The sequence below is a fragment of the Salmo trutta genome, chromosome 19 (assembly GCF_901001165.1).
Source record: "Salmo trutta chromosome 19, fSalTru1.1, whole genome shotgun sequence".
Taxonomy (NCBI): domain Eukaryota; kingdom Metazoa; phylum Chordata; class Actinopteri; order Salmoniformes; family Salmonidae; genus Salmo; species Salmo trutta.
Window position 1 is genome coordinate 13,179,765 of NC_042975.1, and position 16,683 is coordinate 13,196,447.

At 40.9% G+C, this 16,683-nt stretch overlaps 1 protein-coding gene across 1 annotated transcript in view; it reads left to right on the top strand.

Moving 5' to 3' along the window:
* The window catches only part of rapgef6 (Rap guanine nucleotide exchange factor (GEF) 6), a 181,957-nt gene continuing 165,274 nt past the window's right edge, over window positions 1–16,683 (top strand). Inside the window, exons 1-2 of the mRNA XM_029699779.1 lie at window positions 1–422; window positions 562–972. Of these exons, the coding sequence (XP_029555639.1) occupies window positions 898–972 (75 nt within the window). The 5' untranslated portion in view covers window positions 1–422; window positions 562–897. The remainder of the gene's footprint in view (window positions 423–561; window positions 973–16,683) is intronic.

The following is a 16,683-nucleotide window of genomic DNA, read 5'->3' on the forward strand; positions in this document are numbered from 1 at the left end:
CATTATGGTATAAATCCATGAAAACATCCATTTGGTTTTGGGTCTTAATTTAATAAGGTTAGGCACAAGGTTAGTAATGTGGTTAAGGTCATGTTTAAAATCACATTTTAAGAAGCTAAATTGTATAGTTTATGACTTTGTGGCTGTGGTTACTAGTGACGACCGAGCGCAACAAGAATTTACTTTTTTTTATGCATAACAAAAACCGACACCCAGCTACCTAAAGCTGATAGACTAATATTTGATGTATGCAGGAGCTTAACACGTGTAGTGTCATTTGTTACAGTATAGCAGACAGTTGGCTTGATTTTGCAACAAGGACAGAGAGTTGGTGGTTCTGAAAAACACTTAAAGGCCGAAGGTTTATCAGCTGATGAGATTTGCTTTTGAGAACTGTGAGGAGCTATCCCACAGACAGACAAGTATGTTCTCAAACTAAGCTGAAGAAGTGAAGAGCTTGCGAGCGCATTATCTACTGTTTCACCATTGATAATATTCACTTCCTTTTGTAGTACGTTTTGTTGAATAATGAAACGTTATTACTGTTTTTTTTAACGATAGCCTCCTCCTGCGTTCTTGAGCTGTCAATGAACAGAGGGATCACAGATTCGACTCCGGCGTCGAGACAGAAGTCAACTCGTCCCAAATGAAGAACTGATGATCAGGAGGCAACTTTCCAACTGGATGCTAAAGATGCAAATCATTTTTGTATTATTTACTTTTAGTACATTTTATGCGCACCAGTTGCGTTCTAGAGGTTAGTTTTGTGTTAATTTTTACAAGGCATTTTCACTCCATGCTCGGGCGAGGAAAAGAGCGACGGGATGGAAGTTTAGCGGTATCGGCCTTAAAAAGTGAGACTGGGATCTCTTGAGGATTTGATTCTTGTGTGAAGTTATGACAATGACTGGATCAATGGAAAATTCTTTCAAACAAGCTTTAAAGAAACCTCCATCACTACGGACAGCAGAGGTAAGCAAGCTGAATATAGCTAAGCTGTGTGTTCTTGGTTTGAATTTCTCAAGTCGGAAAGCTAAAGTAGCTTACTGCCGTTAGCTAGCTGGAGTAATTTAGCTAGCTAGCATGCTAACGCACGAGTTGATGAGGAGCAATGTTTTAACCATTCACCCAGCCAGTCACTGAGTTGGTTTTGTTACCAGGAAAGTAAGAATGAACCATCTAGCTGGTATTTTATTTGTGTTGTGTGTGTGTGTGTACTGAAGTTACTAAGCTAGTTGGCTATCCAACAACATGAGAGCGAGCATGCTAACTAACGTTACAGCCTGAGTGAGTTGTCGATTTATATTTAAATGACGTCACGAAGATCGTTCATTAACGTTATGGTCTCCCTTAGTTTTCTGAAAAGCTGCATCTTGAAATAATAAATGATTATGCAATTGTTGTCCTATTATATTATAGGGCCAGGCTCCGGTCGACTATATTCAATAGAATCCCTCTGTCAGTTTGATTACTGTTAGGAGTTTTGTGAGAATGCAGTTTTAGTCACTGTTCTTTGTGAATCCAAACCTCAGCCCATTAAAACTGTGGAGTCCCAGCTGTGTTGGCACTGCTTGTCCTATACTATCTCCCTAAGGAGTCTGTGTTTAGTTGTAGACCATATTGAATTGCAAGCATTTTTCAAAGTACAATCGGTTAAATACCACCCACATCCCAGTTCAAAAGCCTAAAACCTGGACGACGTTGGGCCAATTGTGGGCCGCCCTATGGGACTCCCAATCATGGCAGGTTGTGATACAGCCTGGAATCTCACCAGGGTGTCTGTAGTGACTCCTCTAGCGCTGAGATGCAGTGGCTTAGACCACTGCACAACTCAGGAGCCCCTCTTTGCACTTTTTCAGAAAGTGAGTATATAATACAAAGTGACAACAAACTCTCTAACAACCATGTTTCGGTCCTCAAACATAAACAAACAGTGGTTAAAAAAGTACTATTGAGGAGGGTAAGTTCGATGTCCTGTTAGTGATATGAATGAAAATGTGTTGCTGTTTGGTACTGGTTACCTTGTAGGCCGAGAGAGGCATTGCATGCTTTGCTGTCAGATGTTTATGTTTACATTTTAGTCATTTAGCAGACACTCTTATCCTGTCTGGGATAGGGGGCAGTATTTTCACGGCCGGATGAAAAACTTACCCAATTTAAACAGGTTACTACTCTGGCTCAGAAACTAGAATATGCATATTATTAGTATTTGGATAGAAAACAATCTGAAGTTGGCGTCCCACCTAGTCCATAGAAGTTATCCAAAGCGACTTACAGTAGTGAATTTCATACATTTCATTTCATGCATTTTTTTTGTATTTTTTGTGTACTGGCCCCCCGGCCATTGCACACACCATGCTGGCGTTGCAAACACCATGCTCTACCAACTGAGCCACAGGGAAGCCTGGGCTTTGTGTGTGATGTTTAGGCTGCAGGTATGGGCGGTGTCCCAAATGGTGCCCTTTCCCTTACATAATGCTCTATGGCCCCTGGTCAAATGGTGCCCTTTCCCCTACATATTGCTCTATGGCCCCTGGTCAAATGGTGCCCTTTCACATACATAATGCTTTACGGCCCCTGGTCAAAGTAGTCCACTATGTAGGAAATAGGCTGCCATTTGGGGGACACATGATGTCCTGAGTTTACAGTTAATCATCCCCCTCTATCCGCTGTGCCAGTAGAAGTGCATGATTTACTATGCTGCTATTGAGTATAGCATGGATATCAGACATTTTTATAGCAGTCCACACCATCTTTTCAAAGTTCTCCTAGCAACAGGCACTGGATGATGGAGCTCATATCACTTTGGTTTATTTTATAGACATGAGCGTGGTGGACGTTTTACTCTGGGAATTGGAAGCGTCTCCGTTTGAGCTGGATCTCCCTGGGTTCCCCAAAGACAGATAAAAAAAAAAAAACACAAAAATGGTGTAAAAGATAAGAACTGTTTGTCCTTCTGGTTGCCCTTTAGTTTAATCACCATGTGTTGTTGTTGAGGAGATTGTGTGTATCCATGCCTAAGGGTAGGGAGTCCTATTGGACACACCTTTTTTTTATGCCACCATGAGAGGCTAACCATAAGGTCTCTGGATTCTATCACACAGAAAAGCACTGATGTGTGATTCTGTTGTAGAAACAAAAAAAAGAGACTTATCACCAGGTTTATCATGTCTGTGCACCAATTTAATTAGTTATTTGTTCATTTTAGGATAAATTTTTTTCCTTCTTCACCATAATAGGCCCAGCAAGTTGTCAGCAGCATTGCTAAGGGGTGTGTCTCATTGTATGGTTCTGGCTAAAGCTGCTTAGGAATGAGGCTTTGGCATCTGAGACAACTTGCCGTGACAATTCATATGGAGCAAAAAAATCAGAGGACTGCATATTTAACAGTACTAACCCATAATTTTTCAGCAATGAAACAGGCCTCTCATTCGCAATGTGAAGTTGATGCCTTTGGTGTGACGTATTTCAGTCATCCATTGACTAGTTGAGGTGGAACATATAGGTCACAGCTGCCTGTGAGAACGAGAGCGCAGAAGGTGTGAGTTTGGAACATACACCTACTTCATTAAACTAGGCTCATATCCAGTACTTGGACTGTTAGCTTAACCAACTGAATGACAAGAGTAGCCTAATGATAGTCTTATATGTTATCTCTGATGTCATTGATTTGCAAAATGCCACTCATCTTGTCAACAAATACTCATACACCTCGATCACACTGACAGCGTCATCGCGTTTTGGTACACCAGAAGTACATTCATTTTCCAATGGAACGATGCGTTTGCCTTGAAGCGTTGCGTTGAAGAGTCTGTTGTAGTGCGTTCTGTGTGGTGCATACGTTGGATGTATTGAAGGTTCACCTTCCAACAGGACAACAACCCTAAGCACACAGCCAAGACAACGCAGGAGTGGCTTCGAGACAAGTCTCTGAATGTCCTCGAGTGGCCCAGCCAGAGCCCAGATTTGAACCAAACCGAACATCTCTGGAGTGGAGGTCGATCAATTGAAATCGGCCATGCCGATTTAAGTTTTTATAACAATCGGTAATCTGCCTTTTTGGACACCAATTATGGCCGATTACATTGCAATCCACGAGGAAACTGCGTGGCAGGCTGACCACCTGTTACGCGAGTGCAGCATCAAAAGGAGCCACGGTAAGTTACTAGCTAGCATTAAACTTAACTTATAAAAAACAATCAATCTTAACATAATCACTAGTTAACTACACATGGTGGATGATATTACTAGGTTAACTAGCTTGTCCTGCGTTGCATATAATCAATGCGGTGGCTGTTAAATTATCATAGAATCACAGCCTACTTCGCCAAACGGGTGATGATTTAACAAAATAACATTCGTGAAAAAAGCACAATCGTCGCACAAATGTGCCTAACCATAAACATCAATGCTTTTCTTAAAATCAATACACAGAAGTATATATTTTTTTAAACCTGCATATTTGGCTAAAATAAATGCATGTTAGCAGGCAATATTAACTAGGGAAATTGTGTCACTTCTCTTGCGTTCAGTGCAAGCAGAGTCCGGGTATATGCAGCAGTTTGGGCCGCCTGGCTCGTTACGAACTGTGTGAAGACCATTTCTTCCTAACAAAGACTGTAATTAATTTGCCAGAATTTTACATAATTATGACATAACATTGAAACTTTTGCAATGTAACAGGAATATTTAGACTTAGGGATGCCACCCGTTAGATAAAATACGGAATGGTTCCGTATTTCACTGAAAGAATAAACGTTTTGTGATAGTTAAATGATAGTTTCCGGATTTGACCATAGGCTCATATTTCTGTGTTTATTATATTATAATTAAGTCTATGACTTGATATTTGGTAGAGCAGTCTGACTGAGCAGTGGTAGGCAGCAGCAGGCTCGTAAGCATTCATTCAAACAGCACTTAACTGCGTTTGCCAGCAGCTCTTAGCAATGCTTGATTCATAGTGTTGTTTATGACTTCTAGCCTATCAACTCCTGAGATTAGGCTGGCAATACTGAAGTGCCTATTAGAACATCCAATGGTCAAAGGTATATGAAATACAAACAGTATAGAGAGAAATAGTTGTCATATTTCCTATAATAACTACAACCTAAAACTTCTTAACTGGGAATATTGAAGACTCATGTTAAAAGGAACCACCAGCTTTCATATGTTCTGATGTTTTGAGCAAGGAACTTAAACGTTAGCTTTTTTACATGGCACATATTGCACTTTGAGAATTTATTTATTTTATGTATTATATTAAGTTAAAATAAGTGTTCATTGTTAATTCAATATTGCTGTAATTGTCATTATTACAAATATAAAAATCTGCCGATTTTAATCGGTATCGGCTTTTTTTGGTCCTCCTATAATCTGTATCGGTATCAGCGTTGAAAAGTCAGTCGGTTGACCTCTACTTTGGAGAGACCTGAAAATAGCTGTGCAGCGACGCTCCCCATCCAACCTGTCAGAGCTTGAGAGCTTCTGCAGAGAAGAATGGGAGAAACTCCCCAAATACAGGTGTGCCAAGCTTGTCGCGTCATACCCAAGACTTGAGGCTGTAATCGCTGCCAAAGGTGCTTCAACAAAGTACTGAGTAAAGGATCTGAATACAGTACTTATGTAAATGTTATATTTTAGTTTTAATTTTTTATAAATTAGCAACATTTCTAAAAACCTGTTTTTGCTTTGTCATTATGCGTTATTGTGTGTAGATTGAGGGGAACAAAAAAATATTTAACAAAATGTGGAAAAAGTCAAGGGGTCTGAATACTTTACGAATGCACTGTATTTGTAAGGTTAGAATCTTCAGTGTTCAGGGGAGATCTTGACAGCATCGGAGTTACTTGTCAATAAGGCTATTCAAATAGTATTTTGTAACTTTGTCAGAATTACATGGCCAGTATTGAATATAGGAGAACACTAGCCAATTTTGAGAGCTTGAGAGAGCGTTTTACAACAGTATGCAGCATTGGTTTCTTCAACTATGCACCCGTATCAACTGTGTTGGCCATTTTCGGTTATATACGAGTGCCGGTGGAAGTTTTTTTTTTTTTTTAGGACATCAGACATGACATTAATGCATGCTCATAGTTAACCAGCCAAACTACACTATGTTTTGAATCTAGTTATACAACAGACTATCATTATTTGACCGACTGTGCTAATCGTTCGCTCGCTCGCCTCTGGCAACAGACCACTGGCACACTCAGGTGATGCACACACCATTACTTTTTATGATTTTCTTTGCTGTCCAAAAATGAGCTGTAACTGGGCAAATATCTCGCTAGCAATTATTCTCAACAAATGTGCAAATGCTGCTCGCTTTGATCTCAAAAATGCATCATGTGACTGACTGCATGATTTGAAAGACTTCTCGTGCCTGTCAAAGCAGGCCTACAATAATTATACCCCGATGCGCTGTGCAGAGATTGGGAGGACAGTGAGCAAAATATCGCATCTGGAAGACACTTGGCTCAAACAGTTTGTTTTACTTGCCCTGAGCAAGCGTACACGAGTTAATGTCGAGGCCTGTATATGTTCTTGTACGGTCTCTGGAGGGACTCTGTGAGTAAACACAGCCTGCTTGTGACCTGGGAACCTGAAAGCACTCCTTGTAGGCTAATAAAATCCCCATGGTTCAGATCAAGCAAACTAATTAGAGGGTCAGTTTAGAAGGAGAGAATGCGCTTGAAATTGAAGCCAGTGAGTCAAGTCACTGATTGTGCAGTGGTAGACCTATGCAGCTGGCCGCAGGTTCAAACGTTATAGCCTATAGGTTCCAAATAAACTTACACCATCAACTAGACCACTACGTCTCATCCACAGGATCTCAATGACGTCAAACTCTCTGGTCTATCAGCTGCTGCTGCTTCTAAAGCTTATTTGTATTGGTACAAGCTAATATTTCAAGCCCCTCCTGGCTGTGTGGTGTGAACCCGCATTCACCTGCGGGTCCCGACAGAGATCATTGTGGCGCAGTCAGCATTTTTAATGCTGCGGTCGGGAGCGGGTGGTCAGATCAGACAACTTTGGGATTAAAATATTTTTGTTTTCCCACAGGTTATTTGGAAATGGTCGTCTTTCTGCTTTGTTATGCGTTAGCATTAGAAGCACTTCATTGTCGCATTATTCACACACTCAGAATTCGCTGCTTCATCTTCAGTAGCCTACCTCTCCTCTCCTAGTTGGGCATGCAAGATAAAGTGCGCCGAAGACATCAAAACTATGAAATAACACATGGAATCATGTAGTAACCAAAAAAGTGTTAAACAAATCCAAAATATATTTGAGATTTTTCAAACTAGCCACCCTTTGCCTTGATGACAGCTTTGCACACTCTTGGCATTGTCTCAACCAGCTTCATGAGGTAGTCACCTGGAATGCATTTCAATTAACAGGTGTGCCTTAAGTTCATTTGTGGAATTTATTTCCTACTTAATGCGTTTGAGCCAATCAGTTGCGTTGTGACAAGGTAGGCGTGGTATACAGAAGAGTCCTATTTGGTAAAAGACCAAGTCCATATTATGGCAAGAACAGCTCAAATAAGCAAAGAGAAATGACAGTCCATCATTACTTTAAGACATGAAGGTCAGTCAATCAGGAACATTTCAAGAACTAGGAGTTTCTTAAAGTGCAGTTGCAAAAATCATCAAGCGCAGTGATGGAACTGGCTCTCTTGAGGACTGCCACAGGAAAGGAATACCCAGAGTTACCTCTGCTGCAGAGGATAAGTTCATTAGAGTTTTCCAGCCTCATAAATGGCAGCCCAAATAAATGCTTCACATAGTTCAAGTAACAGACACGTCAATTGTTTAGAGGAGCGTGTGAATCAGGCCTTCATGGTCGAATTGCTGCAAAGAAACCACAACAATAATAATAATAATAATAATAATAATAATAATAAGAGACTTGCTTGGGCCAAGAAACATGAGCAATGGACATTAGACTGGTGGAAATCTTGTCTTTTGGTCTGTTGATTCCAAATTTGTGATTTTTGGTTCCAACCACCGTGTCTTTGTGAAATGCAGAGTAGGTGAATGGATGATCTCCACATGTGGTTCCCACCGTGAAGCATGGAGGAGGTGGTGTGATGGTCTGGGGGTGCTTTGCTGGTGACACAGTCAGTGATTTATTTAGAATTCAAGGCACACTTAACCAGCATGGCTACCACAGCATTCTGCAGCGATACGCCGTCCCATCAGGTTTGTGCTAAGTGGGACTATCATTTGATTTTCAACAGGACAATGACCCAACACACCTCCAGGCTGTGTAAGGGCTGTTTGACCAAGAAGGAGAGTGATGGAGTGTTGCATTAGATGACCTGGCCTCCACAATCACCCCACCTCAACCCAATTGAGATCATATGGGATGAGTTGGACCGCAGAGTGAAGGAAAAGCAGCCAACAAGTGCTCAGTATATTTGGGAACTCATTCAAGGCTGTTGGAAATGCATTCTAGGTGAAGCTGGTTGAGAGAGTGAGAGAGTGTGCAAAGCTGTCATCAAGGCAAAGGGTGGCTACTTTGAAGAATCTAAAACACTTTTTATTTACTACATGATGTGTTATTTCATAGTTGTATGTCTTCACTATTTTCTACATTGTAGAATAGGTGGGTGTGTCAACTTTTGACTGGTACTCTATGTATGGTCTCAATTAAATAGAGTAGGCAGTTATTTTTGAAAATAAATATGCATCCTTAATTTTATTAGGCTATGGTTTAGAAAATTGCCGAGAAATAAATATTGATCACCCATATTTGTCTGAAAATCGTCCCACTCTTAAAAGGTAGGCTGTAAAACGTAGCTCAAGAGAAAGTGCAAGTCTCCAAATCTTTTCAAGCTATGTCTATCCTATTGGCTGATATAGCCCAGTAATACTGAAAGCTTAATATAATGGTCCACGTGAGAATCTCTTCTAAAATAACCTAAGAAATAGGTTAAATTACAGCATTTTGATATTGTCTATAGTGCGCAAAATTACTGTGAGCTGCGTCGTCACATACGTCTAAAATAACATTGCGGGACTGCAGTTGGGTTCAGGACCAGCTCTTGTGGGTGTGAGTCGGACAGAAAGCCAGCGGGTGTGGGCGGGTGCAGTATGAAAAGCTTTAGGCAGGAGCGGGATGAATGAATCATTCCCAAGCAGACTTCTAGTGTTAAGGCTGCCTGGCCTGAGTGTAAAGCAGCATTCCATGCAGGACTCTGGGCGTGAAGAGGCATATTCCCTCAGTGCCACTTTACTGATAGTGAAAGCAGATGCTGCAGGCCACTCTGAAGTAGGAAGGCTACACTAGTCACAAAGGTCAACGTTTCACTGTGGTAGAGCAATGGGAATTCTTGTAGAATTCCTGAAAAGAACACGTCCTGAAAATAAATGTTATTTTAAAGGAAGGGCATGTGTCCAACCCCCCCAAAATCAGGATTCTATTTCTTTAAAATCTCTTAGATGTAGAGGCCCCTGTGTAGTTCTGGTACCGGTTCCGACTGAAGTTTTAGCTTATAAATAAAAAAATGTGGACACCGTTTATTGAAATGGCTTGCATTGAGTGGTAGCCAAGGTTCTCAAGGACATCGGAGTACAGGTACAGGTACTCAGGTACTCCCTTTCATTTCCTCCACCTGTGTGATGTAGGATGTGAAATCTGACACTACTTGAAGCTGGCTGAACCCTATGTGACAGACACTGACAAAGCACATGCCTGCAATTCCTACATCCTGGCGCAGCAGGAGAGAGTGGTTTCGTCACTCTGGCACACTGCGATTGATTTATAGGGAAGTAATCTACAATAATTCAAATATTTAAAAAAATATATATGTTTGTCATAGACGTACAAGATTAATATGAGATGAAAGGTGAGTTCCTAACGAGTTCAGGAAGCCAAGCCAGAGTTCTGTGTGACCTTCCCAGCGGTGGGGAGAGACCTTTAGACAAATATGCACATTTTCTCTGACACTAAGCATACAAATATATATTTTGCAGTTCTAAGGAAGGTGAAATCTTAGCTAGTTTTTATGATTTGATTATACTATTTTTAGAAAGCATAAGTAATTTCAAGCATTATTCATACAGTTTTGTTGAATAAACTCATTTTTATCATATTTGTACAATGTATTTGAGCTTGTCTTCAAAAACTCTTTTTACCAGAAAGGTGAGATTTTAACTTTTCTTTGAGTACGCAGCTTTACTAGTTATTGTTTATGGCCCTTTTTCATGATGATAATTTTAAGGATTATGTAGATTGCATTTAACTGGTTAAAGAGTGACAATTTTTTTATGTTTGCTTCTTATTGTTCTTATGTCTCTATAGGGACTACCTGAAGTAGACTTCGTTCAAACTGTCGCCATGGTAGCCTTATTAAAGTGTATTTATTACCTTGCTAAACTCGTCTGGAATCCCTGTCTGCGTCAGTTTAACTCTCCTCTGGGTGAGATTTTATTTATATAAAACAAAAAGCGGGCCTTGTAACCTCTCTCCTACTCTTTCAAGCCAGCTCAAATATCTAGCTAGGTTACAACCATCCTGCCTAGAACCCATTGAGACGTAATTTAACACAATAACGTTCCACTCAACAGCCTTGCTAAGGTACAATCGAGAATGACCAGGAAAATGTGCTGTTTCTTTGAGTGTCTTTGGACAGAATAGTCTAGATTGGACTACGGTAATTCTCTTTTTTGCATTGCATTCCCTGGTAAGAAGTTATGTAAAAAAAGATATATAATTTATAAACTCGTAATATAATCTGGCCAATTTGGAGTAGGACACTGCTCATGCAATTTGGCATAACAATCACCGTTTCCTGACCTGATGAGCCATGCTGCCTTTATTTTCTCTAAGATTAAATATTGTGACTTTGTTTAAGGTGACATGTTTTGGGTATAATTCCATATACTGTCATTGACAAAATGGTACTGGTTTAAGACCAATGTGGAGACCCCCCCCCCCCCCCTGTTTACTGTACTATGGAAAATTGGAGTCACCCTGTACAACAAAATACCTTATTGCAGTGAGTCTCACATTTTCCCTCACTTTGGTCTGGTCCTCTCTAAACACTACTGTGGAAGGCTATGGCCTCACCCACACATTATTTTGTCATCTCTTGAAGCCCAAAACACGCGGATAAAAGACCTCACAACTTGACACGCCCACAGAATGTGCCAGATTCCAAACATTGCCTCTACTGGGATTACTGGCGGTTCTTCAGAGCATTAACATGAAAGAATGAAGCCGGACCTGAACTGACTGTTTGAAGCCCTGATGCCTGCAACAAGAATTCTGCATGCACACCTCCGGCATGCCAGGAATTTGTGCTGGTTCCCTGAAGTGCCGACCCTTCAGGCTGTTCACTCATTGTGATTTTTAAGTGTTCAGCCTCAGAGCAGCGGGTGACCAAGTGGGCAACAAGGTGGAGGGGTTAGGAAGAGGGTCAGGAGGTGAGGGGTCATGTAGGACATTTGTTTTTAATGACAGGCTCTCTCCTCCTCTCCCCATGCCTGTCAGCTTGAGGCCGCCGCTTAAATGGATGACTTGTTTAAATGGTGTTGGCCGTTTATAGGTGTGGGAATCCAATTTTAGCTATGGATTGTCTGGCATCAGCACACCGTTCCACACATGTAGGAGACCTGTAGAGAATTGTTCTCATTGTGTGTTGTTGGCAATGTATCTTGGCTTATGTTATTAAGGTGTGCCTCAAGTTGAATGCAATGTCAAGTTTAAAGTGAACTGGAATGATTTTGCCAGCTCACCTAGTCTAATTTGACAAGGTTTAGGTGATATTACCGTAGCATCGTCTATCAGGATGATTGACAGACAGCGTCGATGACATGGGCTAAACCATTCTGTCACATGACTATTTGAACTTGACTGCTGCTGTGAAGTAAAGATTGGAGTCTCGCAGCGCACAGCAGGGCAGCACACAAGTGACATTCCCAGTCATTATTCGTATTTGCTATAGCCTTATTCAATAAATGTTACATACAGAACGCAAGAGAAAGCTTGGCCCCAGTGACGTCCTGGGCCGTTTGCACTATAGAGTAGTGAGTAGTGCAGAGTAGTGCAAACGGCCCAGTACATCACTGGGGCCAAGCTTCCTGCCATCCAGGACCTATATAATAGGCGGTGTCAGAGGAAAGCCCATAAAATTGTCAGGCTCCAGTCACCCAAGTCAGACTGTTTTCTCTGCTACCGCACGGCAAGCGGTACCGGAGCACCAAGTCTAGGACCAAAAGGCTCCTCAACAGCTTCAACCACCAAGCCAAAAGACTGCTGAACAATTCATAAAAACCGCCACCGGACAATTTACGTTGACCCCCCCCTCTTGTACACTGCTGCTACTCGCTGTTTGTTACCTATGCATAGTCACTTCGCCCCCACCTACCTCAACTAGCCTGTACCCCCACACGCTGACTACATTTGTTGTATTCGGCGCATGTGACAGTTTGATTTGAATGTAGGCCAGACAGCAGATCATTTCAACATAGCAACTCAAAATGTCCAGTTAGAAAATATTGTTTTTCTCTGTCGATGCATGGGCCTAAGGTTTAAACTTAATCCTATAATTTGTTTTTAATATATCTCGGATACTCCAGTGTAAATTTGTCAACAATAAGAAAAATACTCGTCAACTACCTAATTTTTCCTGACTAAAACTATGACGATAACGAGACGCCATGGGAAAAAAACAAACTATTACAAATTACTTTTCATTTTAGCCGACAGAAATGTGACGAGAATTCCAACTAAGACTAATGGCCATTTTGATTTGACATGAAGCTTCTTTTTATCCGTTTAGTCCAATCCTACGCATTCATGCAGAACTGACATCTTTCAGTGGCGCTGTCTGATCTGATCGGCTCTCCCACACAGCTTCCAGGCGGTCGCTTCAGTCACTGATTCGAAGCCAGGACACTTGACTTGTAACTAACCTCAACTAGAAGCAATGTTTACTCTCTTTGATATAGGGTATTTTTGCTATGCTTAAATCAAAGCTCCATTTTCCATTGTGCGTTGTTATTTATTCATCTGTGTTGCTGCTCTTGCGCGGCGTTCTGCAAATGCCAGTTGCGTTTGCTTTTTTCCTATGAGGAAAAACAAATGTTATACTTTTTTTCTTTCAAGGAAGCACTATTATTTGCCCCTTGACAGTTATGATGGGGAGAAAATCAGTGCTGTAAATTGTTTAACCTGTAGCCAAGACTTTATAGCCTATATGGTTAATTTTGGCTGGCATTGGTTACAATCTGCCACAATATCTATGTTGCTAGGTAAGCTATACAAGGTGAAAGTAGGCCTTGTCCAACTAGGCCATCTGAATTTACACATGAGGAAGTTAGATATAGCATAAATATTGATTATTTAGCAGAAAAAAATGTACTGACTAAAATGGCTGTGACTAAAATTGTCAAGTTTTGATCATTTGATAATAACTAAAACTAACACAGGAGGAATTGACTAAAATGTGACCAAGACTAAAAGGTAGGCCTATCTGTCAAATTAACACTGGGACATTCCTTAACAATCTTAGCTGTTTAAAAAAAATGGCTTTATTCACAACATTTTTGTGGCCCTCTTTCTGCAATTTCCTGCAATTCTACACATTTTTCCATGGGGAGGGATACATTTGTACAGTTTTAATCCTTAAATCTATTGATGCACCCGTGTCTCAATCTAAGTAACATAATAAAATCCCTATCAAAATCCGTCAGTTTAAGCTAGAGATCTGTGTTTTTTGCATGGACATCCGCCTATGTCGGCCTTTCCCCACCTGCAGTGGAAGGTGGCCGAGCTACAGCAGTGTTTGTCAGACTATGAGAGAAAATCGGTCTTCTCACAAACATCTGTAGCGTTCGAACGGTTTGCCCTACTTGTGGGGAGACTTTCACGAACACAATGGTGTTCTCCGTTTTGCTCTACAACCCCCACAAGGGTTACTCGTCTGAAGGTGACCAATACAAACAAATTTGAAGTACAGAGGTAGTTTAGTGCCCCCCCCCAAAAAAAAAAATAATGAACTTTCTTATGTCTCCTAGATATAGGACAGACGCATCAAAACCCTATTCCTTAGGATTTCTTTTTTGTTGTTGCCATTTTATGAATGTGTTATTCATTGTGTTTTATGGGCTATAGTAGTAAAGGCCAAATTCAATATTTTATCAAATACATAAAAAAATTGTTGATACCTAAAGGGTCCTTAAATTCTAGATCAAATAGCTAAATGAACCCTCCCCCAACAGACTTTTAGAGGTTAAATATAGTTTTCCGCAATTCTACCTATTTTGCCATAGCATAAGAACACAGCATATGCAATCTGAGTGACTCAAACATAACAAAAGTCAGGGAGAATCAAAAATGGATGTCTAGTTTTTATTTAGGTGGTTGTTAGTTCTCAAAGATCTTAAATATATATTAGTGTGGCGGCAATGATATAGGTAAAAACATAAGGTAGCCATGGGACTAATAATGAGAGAAGAAACAATATCAATAGCCTATAGAAACATTTTAATGCCAAGTTTTTAATTAAGTTTAAGCTTACATTTTCCTGCAGTATGGATAATTTTAAGGTTGAAAGTCAAATGGCCAATAATAACCTATCCTCCAACTAGGCCTAACCATAAAAGCTTTAAGACAAGGTAAAGTTATGAACAGTAGCTTATTTCCCAAATATTCTAGCCTAAGAAGGTGTCCTAAAGTTGCCGCAGTAAAAATGAACAAGAATGAAAGTCAATAGCATAGGCTATTCTCAATCACAGCTTTATGAGAGATCCAACAAACCAATATATTTAATTACTGTTTTATAAGGCAAATAAAGTAATCATTAGCCAATTCTGAAGACTATAGACTGCGTCTATCTATCTTGTGATGTATAACCTAACTCACTACGGTAAAACATCCTGTTCCTCATCGGACTGTCTATGCTCTACTGTGAGCGCCACACACAACCTTTTCCATGCTGAAGCTCCACCAGAAAGGAATATTAGAAAAGATCTGCCTGCACTTAGCTTCTCTGCCCAGGCTTTCAACAACATTCTCTTTCATCATGATTCATCCCGTTGTAGCATTCATGTACCATCATATCAATGTTTTTGGGGTACATAATCACGATAGGACAACGGCTGACATTGCCCAACCCTAAACCCAACTACAGGATGTTCAGACGTATTGTGAAAGTCCACATATATCTGGCCCCCTGCCCTTTGACACACAGTCAAGGAATACTTACACTCATTTATTGCCCAATGATTGTTACCATTTCATCCTGTTCTTATCAGACAACAGCAGCACACACTAACAGCAGCCAGCGGCATGCTATGTCTCTCCTGGCTCAGAGGCTCTGCACAAGCTGTGTGAGTTGAGGTCTGTTTCAGGCCTCCACTGGGCTCCTGTCACACTGGAGCTCATTGTAATCACCTCCACCCCCTCCTTGTCTAGTTGAAGGGCTGCTGGATGGCAGCAGCAGGGAGGGTCATGTGCATTCCATTGAGCTCTTATTTTTTAATTTTTTTTAAATTGAACCTTTTATTTAGCTAGGCAAGTCGGTTAAGAACAAATTCTTATTTACAATGTCGGCCTACTCCAGCCAAACCCGGACGACACTGGGCCAATTGTGCGCCGCCCTACGGGACTCCCAATCACTGCCGGATGTGATTCAGCCTGGATTCGAACCAGGGACTGTAGTGACGCCTTTTGCACTGAGATGCAGTGCCTTAGACCACTGCGCTACTCTGGAGCCCTATGCGCTCGACCTGTTGCTATGGGCCACATAGAGCGTGTGAAATTATAAATGTGTGTGTAAAAGATAATTCATCTATTTTTAAATAATATAATCTCTGAGAGATAACAATCACCAAAATAAAACTGGATAGGGAGAATTGAACATTCCCAAAACAATGAATTTAGCAATATTCAATTTATTATTATGTTTGAGCAAAAGAACACAGCATTATCCATGGTAAAATGCATAGAATTGCGGGAAACTAGCTTTTCAAACAGTAAAATTCTCTCCGTTCCATGGCAGAATATGTTGAATTTCAGGAAATAAGCATTAAAACTGCAACATTTTCTCTCAGCTGCATTGCAAAATGTATAGAATTGTAGGAAATTTGCTGTAAAATTGCAAAGTAAAATCTCAGCGCAATGGAGGAAAAAACCCTGTTCTTAGTGGTTGAACTTCCATCAGTCCTGCTCGGGGAATGTTTTGTGTGGGACTGGAAACAAAAGGGTAAGCAGCAGGCTACAGAAGCACACACGTTCAGTCTGTTGCTCAGTGTGTTCCTTCTCAGTACACCAAAGGCTGTCCCCCTGATAAGATGCCATTCTCCCGGGGCTACAGACATGTTAATGCTGCCGAGGTGAGAAGTGACTCTGTAGTCACCATCGTGGGAGCCATGTTCAGCCAACATGCCTTCTGATTTCCCATGATGCAAATGTATTCAAACCGGGGTATGTGGTTGAGGGCTTTTTCTCGATCTTTGAGCCAATCCATAATGTGTCGTCCTTTATAATATCACACCCTTTTAAGTCTCCATTTCACTGTATTTAATATCCGCCAACCAATACATTGCTGTCTGGAAAATGTTACTGTACCTGACTCATTGTTGCACAGCAGAGTCAGTATGTGATAACACTGCTTGCCTGTTGAGTTGCCTTTGACACCTAGCTAGGCTTTGCAGGCACCCTGTGGACTGA